Source organism: Coregonus clupeaformis, chromosome 6 (genome assembly GCF_020615455.1).
Source record: "Coregonus clupeaformis isolate EN_2021a chromosome 6, ASM2061545v1, whole genome shotgun sequence".
Taxonomy (NCBI): Eukaryota; Metazoa; Chordata; class Actinopteri; order Salmoniformes; family Salmonidae; genus Coregonus; species Coregonus clupeaformis.
Window position 1 is genome coordinate 28,724,415 of NC_059197.1, and position 11,069 is coordinate 28,735,483.

The 11,069-nt window shown below is 44.9% G+C and overlaps 1 protein-coding gene across 1 annotated transcript; it reads left to right on the forward strand.

Annotated features, from left to right (window-relative positions):
- Positions 1–7,822: 7,822 nt before the first annotated feature.
- On the forward strand, positions 7,823–11,002 carry LOC121567656 (inner ear-specific collagen-like). Its single transcript, XM_041877846.2, has 5 exons — positions 7,823–7,927; positions 8,705–9,123; positions 9,226–9,315; positions 9,438–9,509; positions 9,712–11,002. Exons 2-5 carry the CDS (start codon positions 8,724–8,726, stop codon positions 10,605–10,607), a joined length of 1,458 nt encoding a protein of 485 aa, XP_041733780.2. The 5' UTR covers positions 7,823–7,927; positions 8,705–8,723; the 3' UTR covers positions 10,608–11,002.
- Positions 11,003–11,069: the final 67 nt, after the last annotated feature.

An 11,069-nucleotide genomic window follows, 5' to 3' on the forward strand; every position in this document is an offset into this window, starting at 1 on the left:
TGGATCTGTTAGGGCGGTATGCAAATTGGAGTGGGTCTATGATGATGTCTGAGATGATGGTGTTGATGTGTGTCATGACCAACCTTTCAAAGCACTTCATAATTACAGATGTGAGTGCTATTTAGGCAGGTTAACTTGGAGCTCTTGGGAACAGGGACTATGGTGATCAGCTTGAAACATGTTGGGATTACAGACTGGGACAAGGAGAGATTGAAAATGTCTGTGAAGACACTTGCCAGCTGGTCTGTGCAAACTTTGAGAATGCACCCTGGTATTCCTCTGCCTAGTAATTGTTAACCTGTTTAAACGTTTTGCTCACATTGGCCACAGAGAGCGAGATCACAGTCATCCGGGAAAACAGGGGCTTTCACGCAAGGCACGGTGTTATAGTCCTCGAAGCGAGCATAAAAGGTATTTAGCTAGTTTTGGAATTCTGCATCGCTGGGCAACTCACGGCTGGGTTTCCTTTTGTAATCCGTTATCATCTGCAAGCCCTGCCACATACGACGAGCGTCGGAGCCAGTGTAATAGGATTCCACCTTCCTCCTATATTGTCCTTTTGTGTGTTTGATGTCTCGTCGGAGGTCGTAGTGGGCTTTCTTGTATGTGTCTACAGATGCGCCGTATTCTGACCTGGACTTAATTCCCTGATAATTCCACCACCTTTCGCTCAACCATGAATGGGTCGAGCGAACCTGCCGGTTCCAAGTGGAAAAAGCATCTACTTTATTTTTTCTGATAGAAATGACAGCCTTCTCCATGCACTGTAATTTATAAATTGATAAGAGCTATTGGTAAGATCTAGGCAAGTGAGTAAGTGAACAGAAAACTATTTTTTTTAAACGACCTGATCAAAATGATATGCCACTTAGTGATTTGGAGGCCCCAGGCCAGTCTCTTCTCTGACCCGCTCTGAAAATGCCTCATTGCTGCAGCTTAATTCCAATGAATCATATTAAGTGAAACAATGAATGGGAACCCTCTCCTCTCTGTCCCTCCCCTCCCCTCCAGATTGGGTTATGCTTCATTAATGACAGGAGATTAAATCAGAACTTCCTTATCTAATGATCAAATATAAACAAATAGAGCTATCTGTCGTCAAGCTGACTCAGTAAAAACATCCACAATGGGCCCAATGCTAAGTAACACTGTTTACGTTTGAACCTCTCACCTCTCTTGGCTTGCTTTGTTGCTGCTTCTCACAGGAAAATTATTAGCATCTCACACACAAGCACGCACACACACACACACGCACACACACACACACACACACACACACACACACACACACACACACACACACACACACACACACACACACACACACACACACACACACACACTTAACCTAACCTAACCTTAACCCCTAAACCCAACCCCAAACCCCAATTCTAACCCTAACCCTAACCTTAAATCTAACCCCTAAGCCTAAAATAGCCTTTTTTCTTGTGGGTACCGGCAAAATGTCCCCACTTGTCTGAATTGTCCTTGTTTTGCTATAGTAAAACAAAACAAAAACACACACACCGTGTCTGATCCGTCAGTATGATATTGATCAGGTTTTGAAGGCCTACATTTCTTATGTAAAACACAACAACACAGTTTTTAGGGCAGTCTGTAACTCAGTGTTTCCCAAACTCAGTCTATGGCAAAAACCAAAATGTGCACCCCTTGGCGTGGGAAACCCTGCTGTAATTCCACCTATCCATACACTCACTCATACACACACACTGCTTTGTTACGTTTTAGTCGAGTGTAGGGGTGTGGCATTACTAACATTGTCCCCATGGTAATGAGCAAAGCTTTTGTTTAGTCAGAACTGTGATTGACAAGGAGCAGAGGGAACCAATTTCCTTCACTCACAGAGAGGAAGAAAGCCACATCTAAACATGATACAGATTTACTATAAAAGCCATGTAAATCACAATGAGAGTTTGTTCATGGATCATTATTTTATTAGTGAATCTATCTGTTCTCTTTGTTCGGTTTCATCTCTTTGGATGTGTTCTGTTCCTCTCAGATAGACACTCACAATCACAGACAGCAAAGAAAGCCTAACGCCATTTTTACTGTTTGGTTTGAGGGTAGTGTGTTTGCTTTACCAGGTTGGGTGGAGAGATCATTGAGGTCAGTCATAAGACTGGTGTGTGTGCGTGCTTGCCTGTGTGTTTGTGGGAGAGAGGAAGAAAGGGTCACTTCTACAATGCAAAGATGGAGGGGATCAAGGTAAGCACCTGTTTGTGTGGACAGTTGGAGGCCCCTCCCTGCTGTCCCCTCCCCTCCAGAGACCAGGTGAGCTAGGTGAATAGACTGACCAAGGAGTTCTAGAATTCCATCACGCCTTGAGCAAACTCAACCTCCCATAATCACTACTGGTTTCAAACTAAAGACAAAAGGAGGAGGTATGGGAGAGTGGGACCGATAGTCAGTAGTGGTTAAAAGTACTCAATTGTCATCAGGGGCGCAACATAAAAAAATGTTCAGTCAGATAAACACTCCAAACAGCCTACCTGACCGTTTTGTATCACATTCCAATGATAAAACTGGGGAGGACAAAAATGCAATTTCAGAATGTGTGGGGGGAACTCCTCCACAATTCTTTACGGTGGGAACTGCACATGCTGAGATCATCCGTTCACCCACACCGCGTCTCACAAAGACACGCAGTTGGAACCAAAAATCTCTAATTTGGACTCCAGACCAAAGGACAAATTTCCACCGGTCTAATGTCCATTGCTCGTATTTCTTGGCCCAAGCAGGTCGCTTCTTCTTATTGGTGTCCTTTAGTAGTGGTTTCTTTGCAGCAATTCGACCATGAAGGCCTGATTTACACAGTCCCCTCTGAACAGTTGATGTTGAGATGTGTCTGTTCCTTGAACTCTGTGAAGCATTTATTTGGGCTGCAATTTCTGAGGCTGGTAACTCTAATTAACTTATCCTCTGCAGCAGAGGTAACTCTGGGTCTTCCATTCCTGTGGCGGTCCTCATGAGAACCAGTTTCATCACAGCGCTTGATGGTTTTTGCGACTGCACTTGAAGAAACGTTCAAAGTTCTTGAAATGTTCCGTAATGACTGACCTTCATGTCTTAAAGTAATGATGGACTGTCGTTTCTCTTTGCTTATTTGAGCTGTTCTTGCCATAATATGGACTTGGTATTTTACCAAAGGGCTATCTTCTGTATACTATATACTTTTTGTGGTTACTACATGATTCCATATGTGTTATTTCATAGTTTTGATGTCTTCACTATTATTATACAATATAGAAAATAGTAAAAATAAAGAAAACCCTTGAATGAGTAGGTGTCCAAACTTTTGACTGGTAGTGTACATAATTATCAAAAGTAAATGGAATTGCTAAAATATATTTAAATGTATAAATAATTTAAAAATCCTTATATTAAGCAAACCAGACGGCACAATTTTATTTGATTTAAAAAAATGTTTACAGATAGCCATGGGCACACTCCAACACTCAGACATAATTTACAAACAAAGCATTTGTGTTTAGTGAGTCCGCCAGATCAGAGGTAGTAGGGATGACCAGGGATGTTCTCTTGATAAGTGCGTGAATTGGACCATTTTCCAGTCAAAATGTAACGAGTTCTTTTGGGTGTCAGGGAAAATGTATGGAGTAAAAATTACATATTTTCTTTTAAGAATGTAGTGAAGTAAAAGTAGACAATAATATAAATAATAAAGTAAAGTACAGATATCCCCAAAAATGACTTATGTGGTACTTTAAAGTATTTTTACTTAAGTACTTTACACCACCGATAGTCACCCCAGAAGGATTGGTTAGTAAGTTCATTTCAGCACAAAGTGCAGTATGTAGCCTATAGCTTTACATGACGACACATTAGAGTATGTTAGTCAAGTAAGTACAAGACAGTGATGAAGTGGACATTTATATGGTTATGCATGTGGAGAGATGGTTAGGGTTAAAACTGCCTCCCCAGTTCCACTTCTTGTCTTTCTGTCATGTACCATCAGATAATGATATTGTCCTCTACCTTTAGATAAAAGATAGAAGATAAATCAATATGAATCATGGTGTTTCACACTGCAGACCTATCTATGTTATGATGAGTAAATATACAGGAGTAGCTCAGGACAGACAAGCTTTGGGTCCTGTTGTTCCAAGTTGTGTATCACATGCACAGAAATGGAGGGCCCCAGTGACTTATTTCTACAAACAACACTGTCACCTAGTGGCTATGGGATGTTAGGAACAGGGTGTTAACGTCAGCGAGAGAGAGAGAGAGAGAGAGAGGGGAGGGATAGAGAGAGGGCAGGAGAGAGAAGGAGCAGGTTTTGAACACAGAGGAGCCCAGGGGAGGGGTCAGGTTTGTAGGTCAGGGTTACCATCTGTAAGTGTGTGGCTTGACATCACTGTGTTCCATTATGGATGATGGTAGAACTGATCGCTTAACCATAACCCATGGTCCCCCGTGTCAATCTGTTCTCAAAGACACACTGCTAATGTGACATATACAAGCATCATTTGACCATATATCTGTGCTGTTTAGAAGAATCTCTCTATCTTTCCCAGTCTTTTCAGCCCTCCTCTCATCTGCTCAATTTCTCATTCTCTCCTGTTCTCCATCAACATACTGACCGTCAGACTATCCGGACACAAGACAAGGCCAACACCTGATGCTGGTAAATGTGTATTTTTGCCGCCCTACTGTAGATATTGAGGCCTATAGCCTAATGCTTAGCAAATAGTTAAAACACGCTTGTAAGTAAGTATTGCATCTCTATGTTAAAGTAGAATAGGTCTACATTTATTTTTAGGTGAACTAAACCTTTATACTAACCATATGCTTGTTTTGATTATAAAGAAACTTAAAAAAAAAAATATATATATATATCTTAATGTATGTAATGGATATTTGATAAGTTGTAGAATGTTTGCCTGAATTAACTCTTCTGTAGGCTACGTGCCTAGCATAGATTTTTTAAACTTCTGGAAAATATGAAGTTTTGGCATATTCTCTGGAAAATGTGTGTTGCTATACATTTTTTTCAGCTATTCTTTATTAGTAAGATGTAGGCCTAAAAACAATGGATAGAACACCAAACCCTGTGTGTTGGAGAGAGAGAGAGTGAAAGTGAGGTGGTTTTTAAAAGCTTTTCTAATGGTTCATTGAGGACTTAAAGCCTGTCCTTTCTCCACGGGGTCATAGAGAAGTCCATTAGGAGCTCTACACCTGATCACTGTCTGGGCTACTCTACCTCTGTGGGACGGGGTCGAAGCCGGGGCTAGGGGACAGGTGGAGAACTGAGGTGGGGGGAAACAAGTGGGTGGTACCAGAGCACTTTTACCTTGTTCCACCTGTCATCGCTTTATCTGCCCCCCCCATCTCCCTTGCACTCACCTGACCATGACCCTCTCTCTCACTTTCTCCCCTGTTACCCACCCCTGGACCCTATTTCCCCCCACTACCCCCACCCCCTGTAGCCCTGGGCTTCTTACTCCCCACCCTCCATCTCTCAGCCCCACAACCCCCTACTCAGGGATCACTCTCCTGGGGTCTCTCTCCACACAGACACCCCTCTGTGTCTCTGGGGAGTTCGCCCGGGTCTCTGATACCCTTGCAATGCTTCAGCTTCCATCTCAAAAGACAATTAGGCTCTGTGCTTGAGTGAAAAAAGCTAGTAACGCTCAATGGCAAACCAACAACCAAGATCTCTTAAGAAAATAGAGTGTAGCTGTTCTAGATTGATATTTCCATTTCAGTATTGAACAACTCAAGAAAAGTGTGTCAGATAATATGAAGGTATTGCTTGGTCTCATTACATAAGAGGCATATATTTCTTTGCCAAGACTTCAAGTGCCAAAGTCATTAGTTGCTAATTCCAAGGTCTCTAGATTTCACTTGATAAGGCAGGCTGGGCTGGAGAACAAGAAGCTGCCTATGGCCAGGTTAGTGTACCAGGGGATAATCTGAGAGGAAAATGAACTGGTGTTTTGGTAGAGGGCATTTTGTTCTCTGCATCAATCAAAAACTAAGGCTGACATTTTGATAATGGTTTACTTCAACTGTCATCCTACTCACTACGGCTAAAAGGAAATGTTCACCCAGGAGGCAAACAACTGTCTGATCTTTCACACATGCACACTCACACACATACACCCCACACACCTTCCCACCTGCATCCCTACATCCACTATCCTGACACAGAGATCTACTTTCCATGAAGAGGGTTAGTTCATGTAAAGTACCAATGCAAGTCATCCTGCCTCTGTCCCTGCTCCACTGCTCCTGCTTAACTCTTGGCTGTATATGTTTTCCCTCATGGTGCTGTACTGTGGGAGCGCCTGGGGTCACGGGCAGTGCCAGTGTTAAGTGAGTGGGCAGGTGAGCGGCGCTTGGGTCCCTGTGGCGAGGCTAGTAAACTGACCGGTTCTGTTGTGTGGACTGAATGGAGGAGTGAGACTGAGGGGTGGAACCTCAACGGGTCATCTCAGGGACGGACCACATTCAAACTGCTTGGAAGGAAAGGGAGAGAGAGATGGAGGGAGAGCAGGGGGCAGGAGAGGGCTAATAAGAGTATGCAAGAAGGAGAGGAGAAAGATAGAGAAAGAAAGAAAGAATAGAAAACAGGTGAAAATTGAATATATGCAAATGTATGTCTTTGTGGGAGGTCAAAGCACAGTCTTATATATTCCAGAACTTCAATATATAAGTACACACAAAGCTCTTCCTCACTACCCCTGGAATTCCCCCCCCTCTATTCCTCTCACTCCATCTCACCCTCACCTCCCCTCTCTATTTCCCTCTTTCAATTCCCCTCTTCCTGCAAATCTTTTTTGCTGGTCATAGATCCCTCAGGTGGAGGTCTTTAACTACTGAACCATGACCTCTGTTGGTAGTAGTTTCATTTTCTCAGTCACGAGGTGTCCTGTTACCACTGTGAGATTGAGTTTCATATCATTTATGGAAAGGAGGACCATTCTTCTAACAAGAGAAGTGTAAAATCGAACCCTAAGGAGATATAAACCTTTTTTCTTACTATACCATAATGTATGTACATGGTCTTTGGCAATTATACAGTGTCTTTCCATGGCTGTGTGGATAGTTGGTCCCAGTGACTGTGCAGTGTGGCTGTGTTTTCACCTGTAGAGAGATAAGCAGTTTCCTTTGACGACAGCTCAGGTTTAGTAACTGTTGAGTGAGACAGTGAGATTATCAGTGCTCTTTAGACTAAAGCTTTTCCTGGACAATCACCAAGTAGATAGTAATGATACAGATCCTTGTTCTGCGGTAGTTATAGAGAGAGGATTTGGGCTAAGCAGGCGGGTGAGTGGGGCACCCTAATCAGTATACCTGTAGCTAATGATTTACCACTGTAATCACTATTACATCTATACTCTTTTACACAAGCTCACAACGACTTGACCAATATGGCCAGGAGAAATGTACCTTCTTGTATTGGAGTTGTGCTGCACTCCCTATACCTGTAGTAAGACGTGCATGAACCCCACTATGGGGCCACTGGAAGCCTCCCAGCTTGGCTCTTGTCCTCCAGTAAGAGCAGGGCAGCAGGGTGGCTGCTGGAGGAATTCCTCCTATATCAGGTGACCCATCGCCCCTCTCCCCTCGCCCGGCCCACACCAGGGTAGTGCTTCTCACGGGCACTGTATCCAATGTCACAAAAGCACATTTTATACAACGGGTACAGAGAGTGGGCCGCGGTGCGGTGCAGTGGTTCTGCTTGGTCCAGCTCCAGGCTTTGCTAGATTAGCATGTCGTTGGGTTTCAGACCTCCCCCTGGGCTCACAGCTCTACTCCTCATTGGTGGGGATGTCCATCATCAAAGCCTTATAGAGATATCAAGAGGTCCAGTGTTGCTGCTGCTGCAGTCTCCATGGTACTGTTAGACAGGGAATCAATGATTAGACGGGCCCGTCATAATTAGGTAAGTGTCCATTTGGATTTATTGCTTTATACTGAGCTCTTTTTGTTTGCCTTTTTGTTTGACAAACCATTGTGAGGTGATGAGTTGAGTGCCTGTAAGTTCTCAATCAACATCTTTGTGATGAGGGCATGTCTGGCTGTGCTGTGACAGTGGAATACTGAGTGGTTCATATAAAATAGAACGGTCTGCAACAGAGAGAGAAACAGAGGGAGGGAGAGAGCGATGGATGGAAAAGAGAGCAAAAGAGAAGGTGTCAAACTCAATTTATCCGGTCTTGATAGATGATAAGATGTTTCATAGTTTATTTTGAGGATTGTTGTTGTTATGAGGTCTCAAAAATGTTCTCCTTCCCTCAGTCGAAAGAACGTTGCTTTTGAGCTACTGTAAATATTAATGTGGGATATACACCTAATATAATCAGTTCTGAAATAATATATTTTTTACAGGTCAGGACAGGTGAGCATCTCATGAAAAAGGCTTTGGTTGAGTAATCTGCTACTGAGAGCCTCACTAATATCATTGGAGCAAAGTTTCCCCCCAATCCTACTTTAGTCTTGACTGTTATTTCCCCATATTCAGAGCAGTGTAGTGATTTAGGAAGAACAACCACAGCTGGGTTTGAACCAAAACCCATGCAGTGACAGGGCAAGCTCAGTATCTCTTGTGCCATAAAGCTCCAGACCTCTTGGCAGAGGCTGTAGTAAGTAGTATGCTTACATACAGCAACGCTACGTCAGTGTATGAGAAGTGACAGTTTCTCAATTTCTCCCTCATTAGATCCTTCTCAAACATCAGGATGCTCCCCTATCACTTGGCCCTCTTGGCAGTGATGTCACTCACAGTGACCAGTGTATCGACGAAGACCACTCAACGGCCAAAGTACCAATACACCAAGAAGCCCATGCCTTACCGCGAACAGCCCCAGATTACCATGCAGCCCCTAACCACCATCATCCCTAAGACACTGAAATCAGTGGAGAAATCAGATCTCATGGACCCCTACCCCCTGGCTACCACAGAGACCACACCCTACCCCAGTGATGCCTACCAGGACTACTATACTGAAAGCACAGGGCCCCCTGGTGTTGGGCATGATAATTACACCCTGGATTATAACGAGTGCTACTTCAATTTTTGTGAGTGCTGTCCACCAGAGAGGGGCCCTCGAGGGCCAAAAGGGGACAGAGGACTACCAGGTATTGAAATCACTATAACAACATAGGGACATTTAACAATAGCAGTATGCTGTAGTGGTGATCCATGGATTTTGATGTCTTGTTGAAACTATTTTCTCCCAGGTTCACCTGGAGAAGAGGGGGAGCGAGGACCCAGAGGCTTTCCTGGACTGGCTGGTTCAAATGGAACTACAGGGCCAAAAGGAGACAGAGGTGAACACAAAAGAGAAACAATACATTATTTATAAGAAATATGTACACTTTACAGGCTGTGTGAGCAAACAGTAGATTTATTGATTATTCAAAGTTGTCTGTTATCTATCTCCCTTTCCCAGGAGTTAAAGGTGACCAAGGATACCGTGGAATGGCAGGAACTCCGGGTATCCCAGGGAAGCCAGGAGAGAGAGGTAACAAGCCATTCCTTTTAACACATGTAGGCATGTGATCGGTACAACATAGAAAATCATGAAACAAGGCTACCTGTACCTGTTCAAGCCTCCATAAATGATTATTAAATCAAACATGTAGAATCGATTCATATCATATCTTCCTCATAGATTCTGTCTGGGCCTAGTTGCTGAAACTTACACTGTGCTCTGCGCCCTGCAGGTGGATTTGGCTTCAAAGGTGAAAAAGGTGACAGCGGGCCCCCTGGGGTCAAAGGTGACCGGGGGGAGCAGGGTGAAAGCCAAAATGGGGCTAAGGGTGAGAGAGGGGAACCTGGAATGGAAGGCCCAACAGGACCCCCAGGGCTGGCTGGGGCACAAGACCTGAAGGGGGACAAGGGGGACAAAGGGGAGTGTGGGACATTTGGGGAAAGAGGACTGAAGGGCGATAGAGGGGACCCTGGGCCTCCAGGTATTCAGGGACAGGTGGGCCTTCCTGGGGTAGATGGCATGCAGGGCTCCCCTGGTGTGGCGGGCAACCAGGGGGCTCCAGGACCTCCAGGGGCTCAAGGTGAGCCAGGGGTGATAGGGCTGCCTGGTCCCCAGGGAGGGAGGGGGATGTTTGGGCCAAAGGGTGACAGAGGCCCCCCCGGGATGAGAGGGGACAGGGGCCCTCGGGGGATCAGAGGGGCGAAGGGTAACGGGGTGATTCAGAAACGCTCAGCTTTCAGTGTGGGCCTCTCCCCCAGCAAGTCCTTCCCTCCATCGGGCTTCCCAGTCCGCTTCGACAAGGTCTTCTACAACGGAGAGAACCACTTCAACGCCTCCTCCAACAGCTTCACCTGTGCCCACGGGGGGGTCTACGTGTTCTCCTACCACATCACTGTGCGGAACAAGCCCCTGCGCGCCGCCCTGGTAGTCAACGGGGTGAGGAAGGTGCGGACGCGGGACTCACTGTACGGCCAGGACATCGACCAGGCATCCAGCCTGGTGCTGCTGCAGCTGTCGGCGGGGGACCAGGTATGGCTAGAGACACTGAGGGACTGGAATGGAGTCTACGCCAGCAGTGAGGATGACAGCACCTTCTCTGGCTTCCTGCTCTACGCTGACAAGCCCTGACAAACGATCTGATATCTAATTCAATCTACACTGTAACTCTACTGTACCTCCACAAAACCTAAACAATCTCTACTGGAACTCTTCCATACTACACATACGGAACCCCACAGACCAGCCCCTCTGGGCTCCTGCTCTACACAGACAATGTATGACAATGGAGCCCACTGTGCCACCACAGTACCAGTGACTGTAAAACACCTCTATATGATCTGAGTTGCAGCACTCACCCCATCTCTCATCATACTCCCTCTATAGACCCATCAACATATAGACATCTTTACAAGACTGTCAATCTGGTAGAATGAAAAATAATGCCAGTAAGACTGATATCACTGGAGTAGTTTAATGTTTATTATTTGAGGAATACTAATCACATAATGTTTCCCAGGTTAGGTTAAATTAATCAGTACATTGTATCGCTGTATTATGATCTTTTTGAAAATGATCTTTTGTACACTTTTG